Source organism: Mustelus asterias, chromosome 12 (assembly GCF_964213995.1).
Source record: "Mustelus asterias chromosome 12, sMusAst1.hap1.1, whole genome shotgun sequence".
Taxonomy (NCBI): domain Eukaryota; kingdom Metazoa; phylum Chordata; class Chondrichthyes; order Carcharhiniformes; family Triakidae; genus Mustelus; species Mustelus asterias.
Window position 1 is genome coordinate 90,899,583 of NC_135812.1, and position 16,337 is coordinate 90,915,919.

Here is a 16,337-nt window from a genome sequence, read left to right on the forward strand (position 1 = left end):
TACCTACCCCAGTCCAACGCGGCATCTCCACATCGAGTCTAAAACTAGGGGGATACAGTCTCAGAGTAAGGGGGCAAGCCATTTAAGACTGAGACAAGGAGAAATTTCTTCACTGAGGGTGGTGAATGTTTGAAATTTCCTACCCTAGAGGGCTGTGAAAGTTCAATCATTGAGCAGGTTCAAGATAGAAATCAATAGATTTCTAGGTATCATTGATATCAAGGGATATTGAGATAGTCGAGTGAAAATAGCATAGAGGTTGATGATCAGCCGTGTTCTGTTTGAGTGGTAAAGCAGACTTGACTGGCTGAATGGCTTCCTCCTGCTCCTGTGTTGATGTATACAACTATTTAGTGCTATTTGAGGTTGAGCAGCTCTTGCTTCTGCAATATTGTTCACTGAAAGCCATCATTATCTCAAACATTTTCTTAGCCATCAGTGGCAGCATCATGCCTGGCAACATTGCTCATCACAAATTATGCAAAACAAATTCAAGATTCCTCCTCATTGAGGTAGTGATTTCAATACCCTTATCCATCTTGACCTGTTTGAAAACATTGACACAGTTGACCACACCATTCTTCTCCAATGCTTCTCCACTATCATCCAGCTGGGTAGGATTGCACTCTTCTGTTTCCATTCTTACATTTCTAAATGTAGCCACCGTATCACTTAAAATGACTTCGCTTCTTGACCCACAAGAATCTATCCTCGCCCCTCTCCTATTTTTCATCTACATGCTGCCCCTCAGTGACACCATCCAAAAAGCACTGTGTTAGTTTTCACATGTACACTGATGACTCCCAGTCTACCTCACCGTCACCTCTCTTGATTCCTCCACTGTTGCTAATTTATCAGACAATTTATCTGACATCCGGTACTGAATGTGTAGAAATTTTCCCTAAGTAAATATCTGGAAAACTGGAGCCATTGTCTTTGATCTATGCTCCAAGCTCCCTTCCTTAACTATCAACTTCGTGCCCCTCCCTGGCAACTGTCTGGGTCTGAAAGAATTCTTCACAATAGGTGAAATAGGTTTTGACCACATATTTGTGCCATCACACTACCCATTTCCAGTTCTGTGACATGTCCCGACTCTGCCCATGCCATGACTTATCTGCTGAAATTCTCAATTATGGCTTTATTACCTGTAGACATGACTATTACCATAGAATCTCTATAGTGCAGAAGGTAGCCATTCGACCCATCAAATCCGAACTGACTCTCCAAAAGAGCATTTTACCCAGGCCCACCCCACTGCCCTATCGCCATAATCCCACTGATTTACCATGGTTATTCCACCTATCCTACATATCTTTGGACACCACAGAGCAATTTAGCATGGCCAATCCACTTGGCATGCACTCCTGGGTGCTTCCAACATTCCTTCTCCATAAACTGAGATTACCTATGTCCTTACTTGCACCACGTTCCATTCACTTATCACCCATGCTCGCCAACCTGACTTCCAGTCAAGCAAAGCCTCAATTTTAAAATTCTCATTATTGTTTTCAACTTCCCCCATGCCCTCACCTCTTTCTAACTCTGTGATCTGTTTCAATCACATCGACCTCCACAATATCTGGGTTCATCTAATTCTGACGCCGTGGCACAGTGGTTAGCACTGCTGCCTCACTCTTCCAAAGAATAGTACAGCACAGGAACAGACCCTTTGGCCCACCAAGTCTGTGCCAACACAGATACCTCTCTAATGTAATATTTTCATGCCTCTATGTGGTCCATATCCCTCTATTCCCTGCCTATTCATGTATCTATCCAGATGTCTCGAACATTTTTATAGAATCTGCTTTCACCTCCTCCTCCAGCAGCGCTGTTCCAGGCATTCACCACCCTTTGTGGGGGAAAAACCTGCCTCTAACATCTCTTTTAAACTTTCCCTCTCTCACTTTTAACCTATGTCCCCGAGTAATTGACCCTTTGACCCTGGGAAAAAAACCCTGGCTATCCAAGTCTGTCATAAATTTGTAAACCCCTATCAGGTTCCCCCCCACCCTCATCCTCCACTCCAATGAAAACAATCCAAGCTTGTTCAAACTTTTTTCATAGTCCATATCCTCCAAACCAGGCAACGTTCTGGTAAATCTGTTCTGCACTCTTTCCAATGCATCAACATCCTTCCGGTAGTATGGCCACCAGAAATGTACATAATCCTCCAAATGCGGCCTAACTAAAGTCTATATAGCTGCAGCATGATTTTCCAATCCTTACACTCAATGCCCTGACCGATGAAGGCCAGCATGCCTTCTTGATCACCATGTCCACCTGAGTTGCCACCTTCAGGGAACTGTGGATCTGCAAGCCTAAATTTCTAAGAGTTCCACCATTTACATTTTACTTTCCTTCTGCAGTAGACCTTCCAAATTGCATCACCTCACTTTTATCTGGGTTAAATTTCATCTGCCATCTTTTGGCCCAGGTCTCCAGTTGATTTATATCCTGCTGTATCCTCTGACAAACCTCCTCACTATCCGCTACTCTTCCAATTTTTGTATCATCTGCAAATTAATGCAGACCTGATGGGCTCCTTCTGCACTATAGGATTTCTGTAGTTCTATGGCTCCTTGAACAGCTGATTTTAATTGCTTCACCACTGTTGACCATGCTTCAGCTGCCAGGCCTTAGGCTCTGGAATTCCTTTTTTAAACCTTGCTACGTCTCTTTCTGCTTTTAAAGTGCTCCTTAAAATCTACCTATTTGGCCAACCCCTGGCCATCTGCCCTAACATTACCTTGCATGGCTCAGTATCAATTCTTGTTTAATAATATTCCTGTGAGGCATCTTGAACTGTTTTATTAAGTTAAAGGCATTATATGAATACAAGTTGTTGGTAGAAGCTCAGGATGCACGAGAAAAAAAGAATTGGTGCTTGGAGTTGAATTTTAGATGAGTGTTTGGATTTTTAAATATAACTCGTTTTTAACCTAAATATTCAATTTTATTAAAGTGTTTGTGTTGGGAGTCATGGCTAGACTTGATGTCTCATGGACCCACTATACCATAAATTTAAATACACAGAAAGGAGAGGCCATTAGAAGGAAACAAGACAAAGTGTCTTGATCCAAATCAAGTGCCTAGGTATTTGTTGGCACCATGTTAGTTTCTCAGGAGGCTGAATACATGTGTACTTCTGCAATAATGGGACAGGAAGCAGACACTCTGCCACTGTATTGGTGTACGGTAAAACATACAGCTCGATTAACTCGCTCTCCTGACTGACATTAAGGACTTGTCTGAGGGTTTCTGCTGATGCCCAGTAACCTAAACATCAAGGCCTTGTCTATGACGATCTGTATGTGAATGCCCTTTGGGTACATCCCTGGCCCATTGGTTTGATGATTTTGAGACTCAAGGTCCAATATTGGGCCTGTTCATTCAGGCTCAGGGATCATTCCCAGTGTGTCCATTTTTGGCACAAGTGAATATCTACCACTCTATTTGTTTGCAACTTGTAAAGGAAAAACTCTATACTTTGTCTTTCAGTCTCAGGAACCATATGTCTTCAGTGAGTCAGCACAATCAGCAATGCGGAAAGCTCTTTTCACCAGATACATGCTGCTCCCTTTCCTTTACACGCTTTTCCACAAAGCCCACTCTGCTGGAGAGATGGTTGTTCGGCCACTGTCATTTGAGTATGTTATCTTTTTTAGTACTATCTGAAACAAAATTTAAAAATAGTGGCTGTACCTGAGGAACCGGAAACTAAATTCAATCTTTTCTTTCCTTGTGAATTTGTTTCAGATAATCCAGTCATATTTTAATTGGAACTTCAAACTCTCTCTGTTGGCTGATTCCACAACTAAATGTTAGGTCATTTGGTATCTAATGTGTTCATATTTTATCATTCAAATTACTTCTGAAGCAAAACCTTCCTTTTTAACCATTTCCAGATCCTTGTCTGGTCACATCTGGAATTGGACGATGATTACTTTTTTTTGAGTGTAATGAGGTTCCATTTGTCCAGGCCTGTTCACCCAGACTTGGACTGATTGACTAATGTGATATTCCAATCTTCACAAGAGATTATAAATAAAGTGAGAACACATGGAATCAGAGGTAACTTTGTGATTTGCGTTGGTAATTTGTTGGGAAGTAGGAGAAGTAAAGTAAAAATAAAGGGTTTCTGATGGCAGTGATCCTGGGGCTCCAGCTTTTCACCACATATTCTATTGACTTGGATAAAGGAATAGACTTTTATATCCAAGTTTGAAGATGACACTAAGTTAGGAGGCAAAATAAATAGCGTGATGGGAGAATGAAGAATAAAGCACAACAGACAGAGTGAGTGAGTGGGCAAAATTATAATAAATGGAGTTCAAAGTGAAGAAATGTGAACTTATTTACTTTAGATCTGAGACAGACAAATTGGAGTATATTCTCAATGGTAAGAGCTGTGGAGGAGATAGGGATTTAGGTACCCATACACAGGCACAGTCACCAAACGTTCATGCAAAAACCTAATCAGAAAATCAAATGCATTGTTGATCTTTTTTCAAGGGACAGAGTGGATGGATTACAAAGGGGAGAAAGCTGTGCTTCAGCCGTATAGACCCTTGGTCAGGCTGCATCTGGAGTATTATTGGGGGCAGGACCTCAGAAAAGAGATATTAACCTTGGGAGATGTACACTGCAGATTCACAAGAATGATTTCAGTCTTAAAGATTTCTTACTTGAGGACAGGTTACACAAACGTGGGTTGTGCTACAGAGTATTTAAAATATTAAAGAGGATTGGTAGGGTAGATTTTTTAAAAAACTATTCCCTCCAGTGGTGAAATGCAGAACAAGAGGGCATAATCTTAAAATTTAGGAGTGAAGTCAGGTTTAACTTCTTTCACAAAATGGTTAGGGAAATCTGGAAATTGCTCCTCTAAAAGGATCAAGCCAGAATGTTCAAGATCAATCAATAGAATTTTGTTGTTAGGGCATTAAGGCATACAAAAGAAAGGTGTACAAAAGGACATGAGCCATAACCGAACTGTACGGTGAAACAGACTTCAGGTGCTGAATGGTTTACTCCGGTTCCTAAGATCATTGGTCCAACTACAAACAGCAGTGATTTCTTTGTAGCCTGAGAGTATATTGTATTTCAGCACTTTGTAATTCAGTATATTTCGCCCACGCTGATGAGAGGGCAGATAGAAAGCCTACTCTGAAACATTAATGATGTTTCTCAGAGCCAACTGACTGGAGTGGCCGAGAGCTGACTTTTCCATCAATATTTTTCTTGCTTATCTCCCCTTTAAGGAGAAGCCTTTGTTCGACATCACCCTACAGCAGCAAAACTAACTTGAGTTTAGGAACCCAACAGTGAGATATTGAAACTCTTGAAGCACCAATTACCAGAGAGCATCATATGTTTGTAAATGTACATATGGCTATCATTGCAATTTCTTTTTGTCAGAAGGTATCAAAACTTCCATTTTAACATTTTTAAAAATAGGAATATTCAAATAGCTTAATCTGACCTTTTCTGTCAGCTATGTTAGAGTTGCACCAATAGGTAAATGCTGCCTTTTCTTGACTTTAGATTCCCCCAAGATCCAAACACACTAAACATTGATCGCCAATTCATGTGGGGGGAGGCACTTCTCATCACTCCAGTATTGGAACCTAAAACAGTGGAGGTCTCTGGCTATTTTCCCACCACAACCTGGTACAATCTACACAATGTAAGTGTTATATTATTCTCATTCTTGAACATGATCCTGCATTTACTATAGTCTTGGGTAGAATACTACATCTGTGCTTCATATGGTCACTGAATCTGCATTTGTGCCATTGCTTTATGTAACATCCCATTTAGATCAGCTCATTGTTGTCTGTGTAGTGGTCTCATTTATCCCTCTGTTCCAGTTCCATTTGCATGCTCTGCAATATTGCCGCACCAGTTTAACTATTATGCAAATTGATTTGCTTATGTGGAATCTGAGACGATTCCGAAAAAGTCTTTACTCCAGTGTTGGTCTTGTGAAGCACAGAACAGTTATATCATAGAAACCCTACAGTGCAGAAGGAGGCCATTCGGCCCATCGAGTCTGCACCGACCACAATCCCACCCAGGCCCTACCCCCACATATTTACCTATGCATCCCAGGACTCTAAGGGGCAATTTTTAACCTGGCCAATCAACCTAACCCGCACATCTTTGGACTGTGGGAGGAAACCGGAGCACCCGGAGGAAACCCACGCAGACACGAGGAGAATGTGCAAACTCCACACAGACAGTGACCCGAGCCGGGAATCGAACCCAGGAGCCTGGAGCTGTGAAGCAGCAGTGCTAACCACTGTGCTACCGTGCCGCCCAGTTGAAATGATAATTCAGCAACCGGAGCTTTTAACTTCACCATAGGTCCAAGTAAATATCTACTCCAATTCAATGTGGAAATCATATGTAGATCAGTTAAAGCCAACAAATTTATTCCTCATGGACAATATGTGTGTGTGTGAGTAAGGCTGTGAATTTAGTACCTCTCTAATCTTGTATGTTTCAATGTCTAGGGTTCTTCTATTTATAGTAAGGGTCAGTACGTTGTACTGCAGGCACCCTTGGATACAATAAATGTTCACATACGAGGAGGCTGTATTTTGCCTATACAGGTAAGAGTATTATATAAGTAACTTCAATGGAGGTGAAATTTAAATTGTGCGGGAGTACAAAACAGGTGGTAGCACACCAGTAACCATTAGACAGCCCGTCCGATTTCCTTCCTCATTTTGTTTTTCTGCCAATGTTGAATTTTACCCTCAACTTATTTGCAAGGTGTATATTGGAACTTATTCAAAGATTTACATTTTCTCTGCAAAAAGCAGGCACAGTTTTGTCACGAGACGTTGTGACACTGCCATATGCCTCCAAATTACAGAACTGGACACATCTGCCAAACGCTGTGGCTTCCAGTGGCAATTCATCAAATTTGCATTGTGGAGCATATTAAAAATAACACCACAACAGGGAAAGAATTGCACACGTGCAAATTATAAATATTTTCCATTCTGACCACACAAAAAATTGAACAATTCCTTTGTAGAATAGTGGTTGGCTGAAAACCTAACTGGTCAAGGTAAAGAAGAGGTATCCAGTTCACAGGGTCAAAAATATTTGATATCTGTTGCTGCTATAGAATCACAGAATTCCAAGTTCAGAAGGTTATTTGACCCTTCACACCTTTTCTGGCTCTTGGAAAGAGCTGTCAAATGTAGTCCCACAACCAGTGTATTCTCTAACCCTACAAATCCCATGTCTTCAACTGCATGTCCTGTTGCCTTTTAAACAGTGCAAGGGACCCGGGTACATTCCAGCCCTGGGTGACTGTGGAATTTGCACATTCTCCCCGACACTGCGTGGGTTTCTTCTGGGTGCTCTGGTTTCCTATCACAGTCCAAAGATGAACAGGTTGGGTTGATTGGCCATGCTAAATTGTCCCTTCGTGTCCCAGTGTGTATATTAGCAAGGTAAACAGTGGGGTTATGGAGATAGAGTCAGGACAAGATGCTCTGTCGGAGAGTTGGTGCAGACTCGATGGGCCAAATGGCCTCCCGCTGCACTGTAGGGATTCAATGATTCCCATGGATTCTGATTCCACCACTCTTTTGGGTAGCACAGACCAGAACTTAACCTGCTGTGTGAAAAAAAAAATCCTAATTTTCCCTCTAGTTCTTCTGTCAATTATTTTAAATCCATGACTTTTGGTACTTTTTAGTTTCATCATTCACAGCATGTTGGCACCGTAACAAGGCCAACACTCATTGCCCATCCCTGTGACCTACTTGCCAGAAGAAATGGATTAAGAGACAGGGCCACAAAAACGCAGTCGCTCCCGTGCTTATATCATGTGGCACTCGCCCCACTTGCCCCGCCACCTCCCCACCCACCCCCGCCGCCGCCCCCCCCCCCGCCGCGCCGCCCCCCCCGCCGCGCCGCCCCCCCCTGCCGCGCCGCCCCCCCCTGCCGCGCCGCCCCCCCCTGCCGCGCCGCCCCCCCCTGCCGCGCCGCCCCCCCCTGCCGCGCCGCCCCCCCCTGCCGCGCCGCCCCCCCCTGCCGCGCCGCCCCCCCCGCCGCGCCGCCCCCCCCTGCCGCGCCGCCCCCCCCTGCCGCGCCGCCCCCCCCGCCGCGCCGCCCCCCCCTGCCGCGCCGCCCCCCCCTGCCGCCGCCCCTCCCCACGCCCCGCCGCCGCCGCCCCACCCCCCACCGCCGCCCCCCCCTGCACCGCCGCCCCCTGCCGCCGCCCCTCCCCGCCGCCCCTCCCCCACCCCGCCCCTGCCAACTCTGCCACACCCCCCCCCCCCCACACACCCCCACTCCCCCACCTATTACATCACTCTGTGATTGGTTCCAAGTTTTACTGGGTCAGCTGACCCTTATATCTTGTTCCCATTGGTCACATTACATCCAATACAAATTTGTCATTGGTTACATTCTAACAATCTCTGCCTCTGTATCCCCCAAACTCTGCACTGCCTGGTTTCCTACTGTACTCTTTGCCTCCTTTTTCTGTTTTATTTTATTGTTTTATTTCTTTGTCATCCAGAGGCATAACAGATCCAATACATACTATATATTGAAACAAAAACAGAAAATGCTGGAAAATCGTAGCAGGTCTGACAGTGGAGAGAGAATAGAGCCAATGGTTCAAGTCTGGATGGCCCTTCATCAGAGCTGTTACATTGAGATTGTTATTCTCTAAATTTAGTTCCCCCAGCCGGGATTCAGAAGCCACCTGCTGTGAGCATAGCATGTTGATCACAATGTACTTATTTGTATTGCGCATTAGGATTCCAGGGAAGCAGCACTGGTGGTGAGATCCAGTTGATCTCTAAGTTCTCGACTTTTTTTTCACTTCGCAACATATCACAAGTGATGGAAGGCATAAAGAGAAACGGTGTTTGTTTTCCCACACCTCATCCTGTTGGTCAACAATATGAAAGAGCAAAGCCCATATTTTGCACACATTTTAGGACCAGATTCCCCTTGGCCCTGAGAGCATCTATACAAGTAATTCACTTCTGTCATTATCAATATAAAAATACCTTCAGAAGTGACAGCTTAGTATTATTTGCGTGTTTTCCCAATTCTCATATATGCTGTTTCCAAATGATATTTATACCTCAATCTGCATTCAATCAAGGAGCCCAACACCACAACTGCTGCCTCTCGAGGAAACCCATTTGGTCTGATTGTCGCACTGTCTGATCAGGGAATTGCTAGAGGAGAACTCTTCTGGGATGATGGTGACAGCCTGCTGAGTTATGAAAGTGGGGATTACACTGAAATTATCTTCCTAGCAAAAAATGTAAGTATGACTGGTTTCAAACACTTCATTATTTGTGTTGATTAGATTTCATAAAATGGCAGCTGCGATCTCTTTGAATGAACGAGTTTCTAATGCTTTGTTTGTACATGAAACCATAAACCCATAAGGAAGTAAGTTTGAGTTACCAGTGTAAGCCACATGCAGCCAGTACAAAAGCTGACTGACCTATTACATAACAAAACACTGTGGATGATGGAAATGTGAAATAAAACAGGAAATGCTTGAAATATTAGATCTGGATCTTTGAAAGAATCTGTAAACTTTTCAGATTGATGTCCTTTCATCAAAATGAAATGGACAAATCCTGCAGTAGCCCCGCAGCTTGTATTGTGTTGTGTGATCACAAAGCAAAATCAGCATCAGCACCAAAAAACAATGACTTACCGTCCAGCCCCTCAGCTGAAAAAGGAACATGCGATAGAAGATTCCTTGGGGAAGCCTGAGGGGGAAATAGACTTTAAATTAATGCAAATTTCCCAAGTTAAAGCTAACCCTTCAGATTTCCCTGATCCTAACTTGTAATTAAACAGGCATTTTCTGGATATTTTCTTTTGCAATATTTAAGTTCATTTTGGATTTTTTAAATGGAAAGGGCACAGAGTGGTTGTAACTATAATAATGGCAACTTTTTACCAAGTAGTAATATTGTGTTATTCGCACACTTTTACTGGGTTGCAATGCTCCCTCCATTGCTATATCTTGAGAAATTGACAAATTATGAGGACATTTGATAGTATACGATAATTGTTTAGCTGCAATTTTCCCTCTCTCAGAATGTGCTGATCAGTGAGATAATCCATTTGAACAGTCAGATAGATGGCCTCAAACTGGGCGGCATCTTTGTGTTTGGAGTTCCATCTGCTCCGCAAAAAGTTTCTGTGAATGGATTCTGGATCTCAGACTTCTCCTACAGGACGGACACAAAGGTGAGGACATGTGCTGTGTCTAAATAGCATTTTAAACATCTTGATAAAGACCAGTAAAATATATTTTCAGATTTGAAAAATGTTTGCATGTATTCCTCATCCTAATAAATTTACTTTCTCCTGAAAATGAACTCCTTGCTTGAGATATAGTGTCATGGGTTCTGGAACTTCATGGTTTATTACCCAAGTTCCCATCTTCCAATGCATGACCTAAGACGGTGAATTTTGGCAGCCTATATGCTCATGGGGAAAATCACTATTAGGCTTGAGTTCACCCTACACTGGAATCATGGCACAGTGATCCAGAGTGAGAATCATGGTTAATTTCAGTTTGCGAACCTTGGGTTGCAGCCCAACCCTGCTCTGGCTGAGATAAGATAACTTGGCTAAGGGAGAAGATGATGGTAAATCTGAGATCTGCACGGATTGAATGACTTATCTGCTTCAGTGTCTTCAAAAGAGTTAAATTCACTTCTATATTGCTAAGTCTATAAAAAGTATTCTTTTCAAATTTTCCATAGTAAGCAAGAACGCAGAAACAGATTAGGTGACTCTGTTCATATCATGTATCTGATTTTCCATTTTTCCCTCAGGTGCTGACTTTGCAGAATTTGTCTATTTTAGTGGGAGAAGAGTTTACAGTTACTTGGTTCTGAAGAAAGTGAAACAAAATCTACTTCTACCAGGAAAGTCTCCACAACTGAATAAATAGTGATTGTAAACCAGTGGTTAAAGTCTAGCAGAAGGTGAAAGAATGAATATTTATGTATGATTGGATTCTGATTACTTGTTTGGCAAAAAAATGATGTACATCGTTTGAAATAGAATTGATGGGAATGATACAGAGAGAATCCTTTGCACTTGGACAGAATTCTGATTGAGTCTGTTGGAATATTTTTGGAGGTGGAGGGAGCTGAAAGGCCAGGCTTCCTTTGAGTCTGTGACAACCATAACTTACACTGAACTATTACAAAAATGTGGCCAGGCTCACTCTGTTTCCTGTCTTCAACAAACTCATAGGGCCTGATTTTACCATTTTGAGTCTAAGTGCCGAATCTGGGCGTCAAATAGATCCGCGCCTGGAATCCTCTTTCCAACGCGCCCATACGTGTTTTGTCGGCTCCGGTCCGATTCGCGCTGTGGGCGGGGCTTAGCGCTGGCGGACCGATCGGGGCTCTGAACTGCGCATGCGCAGTTCGAAAAAAATCTGACAGAGCGCGCCCAGGCGCGAAAGAAAAAAAAAGCGGAGAGAGCGGCTCTCTGACGATCATCCTCTGGTCGGGGGGTGGGGGGGCGGGGCTGGTGGTGGGAGGAGGAGGGGGGTCGGAACCCAGATCATCCTCTGGTCGGGGGTGGGGGAGTCCGCTGCCAGTCTGCGGCTGATCGGTGGGGAGGGAGGGGGCAGGGGGGTCCGCTGCCACTCTGAGGGCGATCCCTCCTCCCCACTGGAGGAATGAATCCCTCCTGCCGGAGTGGACGTGCGGCCATGCCATCCCACAAAACCTTCAGGATGAAGCGATTCCTCGCTAAGAAGATGAAGCAGAACCGGCCGATTCCACAGTGGATCCGCATGAAAACTGGCTACAAGATCAGTAGAAGTCCAAGAGGAGACACTGGAGAAGGACCAAGCTGGTCCTCTAAAAGGATACACCATCACTGGTACACTACCAGCCACAGATTACTCTTCCCTGCAGGGGCAAGAGAGCGGGAGAGTTGGCTGTGGCTGGTAGTGTACCAGTGATGGTGTATCCCTTTACAAGCCCAGCTTGGTCCTTCTTCAGTGTCTCCTCTTGCACTTGTACTGATCTTGTAGCCAGTTTTCATGCGGATCCACTGTGGAATCGGCCGGTTCTGCTTCATCTTCTTAGCGAGGAATCGCTTCATCCCGAAGGTTTTGTGGGATGGCATGGCCGCACGTCCACTCTGGCAGAAGGGATTCGTTCCTCCGGTGGGGAGGAGGGATCGCCCGCAGAGTGGCAGCGGACCCCCTTGCCCCCTCCCTCCCCACTGATCTGGCCACAGACTGGCAGCGCCCCCCCCCCCCCCCCCACCAACCAGAGGATGATCTGGATCCCGCCCCCCCTCCTCCTCCCACCCCCAACCAGAGAATGACCTGGGTCAGAGAGCCGTTGGAGGCTCTGACCCCGCTCTTCGGAAGCTGCAGCGACGACTTCAGACTTTTATTTTGCAGGTCGATTAGAGCGCGGACACGGATCGGGCCAGAAGACGGTAAAGTGGGATTTGGCGGTAGAGTTGGGCGCGCAGTTCATTAAGTCGATTTAAATGCATGCAAATCGTCAGGCCGCCCGATTCGTGCGCAGAATCGGGTGTCGGTAAAGCTGCGATCTGCTCGGAATCGGGTGCAGATCGCGATATAGGCCCGACGCCCAACTTTACCACGATTTCGCGCCCGTTGGTAAAATCGGGCCCATAGTTTGATCTCTGTTATGGGACAGCTGTTTTCACTGTGGTCTGTTGCAGTCAGAAGGATGATTCCCGAAATGACTTGGGAAAATGTCAATAGATCTGTGGTATTCAATTTTTAATTTAATTTATTGCAACATTGTAATTTTGCTAACTACTGCCACGAATTTGTGTTTTTTGGATTTTTGTACCTCAAGAATATTCCACAAGTGTTTATGCAAAAGAATTGACAGCAGTTGAACTTGCATTTTAATTGGGTCGATTTTTTTTGAAAGCAGGAAATCTGGTGACAGCTTTACGTTCATTTTTAACAATGTTTTTTGCCAGGTATTTTTTAAAATCAATGGTACTTTTCATTTCAAATTGTGCAGTTAATAGTACACTGCATTGAGCTTTTTTATATTCTCTAATGACTGGAGGAGGCATTTCATTTTAAATTATTTACCTTTTTAAGAAATGGTGTTTTTAGGTTAATAATAACCAGTCATAACCCACAAACCAAATTGTTCTACATAAATTATTTACTGGAGTGGTCACTATTGTTATGTGCTAATTTGGGATATTTCTGGGAAACGGTATGGCATGTTACAGAACTGAAAATTCCTTCTACCTGGTATTTTTTGAGAAATAAATCAGAGCTGGTAAGCAGAAGTCACAGATTTAAAATAATGAGCAAAAAACCATGAAGGAAATGAGAATTATTTTACTTAGCAATCTATGATGATCTGGAATGTATTGCCTGAAAGGGTGGTGGAAGCCATTTCAAATTTTAGAAGGAAATTGGATCTCTGTTTATAAAGGATAAATTTTCAAGGGGAGGGACTAATTGGTGGCTCTTTTAGAAATCCAGCACAGCTGTGATAGGCTGAATGGCCTCCTTTGTTATATGATTCTGTGCTAGCAGTAATATCTAAGTACTTTGACACAGATGCAACTACTCAATTTGGTTCCGAATGATTGCAATATGCATTTCTATTGAATTATTGTTATCTTTGACAGCAGAATGCATACTTTATTGGTGCAAATACATGAAATCTTCAGTGCATTTAGGGCTGTTATGTTTGTGCACACTTGGGAACCAAACATAATTTGGAGGGTTCAGATAATTTAGCGAGTTTCATGGGTTTGGTAGAGGCAGGGTGATTGCATCTCAGCACCATTCACTGCATGAAACATGGCTTCAAAGGAAAAGGAAGAGCGTCTCTCTTATGTTTCAGGGGGAGGTAGGAAGCATGATAACAGCTTTTGAAACCTCTTGATCAGCACCCTGGTTTGAAAAGGTTCTCTGTTTACAGTATGGAGCTCTTTCCTGACTGAATTCATGGTTTTTAGTTATAGAAAGGGGTTCCATGGTGAGTTCCAAACTAGAATAGCAGCAGGGCATGAGGTGAATAGCAAAGCAGCATTTTTCCTTCTCCAACCTATATTGTGGAGAGGAAAGTATTTTACATTGAAAAAACTTATCGTACAATTGCTAAATGAAAGCAGTTGCTCATTAAGTACTTTTACCATAAGTGTTTGTTTAAACACTTCATATAAATACTATGGACTTTAAAAGACTTGTTTTTTGGTGAATTCTGAGCATTACACTTTGAAAATAAATAGGTATTTTAATATTGGAGCAGGTGTTCAAGATTACATAAATTCTGTTTTTTTTTGTATTTTGTTTTTAAATAAATTTAAATACTAGGCTAACTCTGTTCTTTCATTCAGCAAAATTCCACAAATCAGTCAATGTCAGAAGCTGAGTTACTTTTATTAGCAACTGTTTGGCTGCATCGTCTCATCCTACAATCCATCTATCCCTCCTAACTTTGCTTGACTCATTTGCAGCCGTTGACACTATTGATCATAACATTCTCCTCTAAACATCTCCATCATCATCCAGATGGGTGTCACTCCATTCACCTGGTTCTGTTATTTTCGGTCTTAAGCAGAGCATCACCTGCAGTAGTTTCTCTTCAAGCTCCCAAAGACTTAACTCAAATGATTCCCCCAAAGATCTATCCTTGGCTCCCTAATATTTTTCATCTCCAGTCTACCCCTCAGTGACATCATCTAGAACCACAGTATTTGTTTCCACAAATATCCTGACAACATCGAGCTCTCCCTTACCACCACCTCTCTCAACCCCTGAATCTGATGACTGCCTGTCCAACATCCAGTATTGGGTGAGCAGAAATTTCCTCCAGTTAATTATTGGGAAGACCAAAGCTATTGGCTTGCATCTCCAAAACAAACTCCAGTCCCTGGCCACTTGGTCCATCCCTCTCCCTTGCAATCCTCTCAGGCTGAACCAGATCATTCACAACCTTGTTATCATCACCAAGATTACCTCCTTCCACCTGCGTAAGATTGTTAGGGGAATTTCCTAACTTCATTGCAGTGTTAATGTAAGCCTTACTTGTGACTAAGAAATAAACTTTAACTTTGTTCAAATTTGTTGCTGTTTCAGCTCATCTGCCAATTAAGCCCTCATCTATGTCATTGTTCTCTCTAGATTTTACTGTTTCAATGCACAATTGGCCGTCCTCCCATATTCTACTCTTTGTAAACTTGAAGTCATCTAAAACTCTGCTACCCATGTTCTAACTCGCACTGTCCCCTTTCAGCTGGGAGCCCCATACTTGATTATGGGACTTGGTGTCAAATTTTATTTTTCAGTGTTGCTGCGAGGCACCTTGGAATGTTATATGCCATTAAAGATTCAATTTCAATACAAGTTGTTGCTATCAATCCTTGTTCCTTATAAGAATATATAGAGATCTGTTATTGAATTGTAGGGCTTTTGAAATATGAGAAGGATTTTTATTGTGACTTGGCATTATACAATCTTTTCACTGTTTCCATTTAATGCCCAACTGAATGATAGTATCAGTCAATTTTATGTATAGTGAATCTTCAATTTGGCTTATTTTTCTCAAACACTGATATCATCTAAATAGGCTTTGTGTCATGTTCTGCTGGGAGAATGGCTGGACCATTTTTTCTTAGACCTCTAGCAGTAATGGTCTTTGACTAGATAATGGAAAATGCAAGAGTAAGCTTGTGACAACTTGACTTTGTATGAATTATTCTTACCATCACAAGTAGATGCCCACAAGTCTGAGAAGGAACTCAGCAGGATGGAGGATGACTACTCCATGGTTTTTGTGCTTGCTGTTAGAAGACTTGCCCCTTAATGCTGCCTATTAGCATTTACATCTTGAACTAGTGTTCAACTGATCAGAATACCATATTTCTCTTAACTATGATGGAATATCTTATAAAGTTGTCTGTGATCTATTTTCCTTTGTGGCAGACTTAAGTGCTCACAGCATCATGAGTGTATTGCTCCCAGACTTTTGCTAGAACGGCAATAATTCATATTAGTACAATACTCTACATAATATGTGCCTGAAAAATTTACAACTGGTCAGCAAACAGGAATATCTCCCAAAACTGATCAATTGGAGGAGGTGAAGAATAAGAAGAAATGCAGTGAGAGGAGCAGAGAAAAATCACCTCTATGGAACAGAGCAAAATCATGATGGGATTTGAAAATAACTTACGAAAGCTATGCTTCTGTATCCTACCAAATGCATGCTTAAGAACAAGATGAATTTTTAATTCCCTCCTTAAATGGTTTCTTTGACTGGGGTTTACCTTTTTTATAA

The 16,337-nt window shown here is 42.9% G+C and overlaps 1 protein-coding gene across 2 annotated transcripts in view; it reads left to right on the forward strand.

Moving 5' to 3' along the window:
- Positions 1-11,473, forward strand: part of gaa (alpha glucosidase) — a 49,644-nt gene extending 38,171 nt beyond the window's left edge. For both annotated transcript variants that reach the window (XM_078225590.1, XM_078225591.1), the window contains 6 exons: positions 3,502-3,650; positions 5,548-5,689; positions 6,519-6,617; positions 9,146-9,310; positions 10,105-10,257; positions 10,851-11,473. In XM_078225590.1, the coding sequence (XP_078081716.1) occupies positions 3,502-3,650; positions 5,548-5,689; positions 6,519-6,617; positions 9,146-9,310; positions 10,105-10,257; positions 10,851-10,913 (771 nt within the window). In that variant the 3' untranslated portion in view covers positions 10,914-11,473. The remainder of the gene's footprint in view (positions 1-3,501; positions 3,651-5,547; positions 5,690-6,518; positions 6,618-9,145; positions 9,311-10,104; positions 10,258-10,850) is intronic.
- Positions 11,474-16,337: the final 4,864 nt, after the last annotated feature.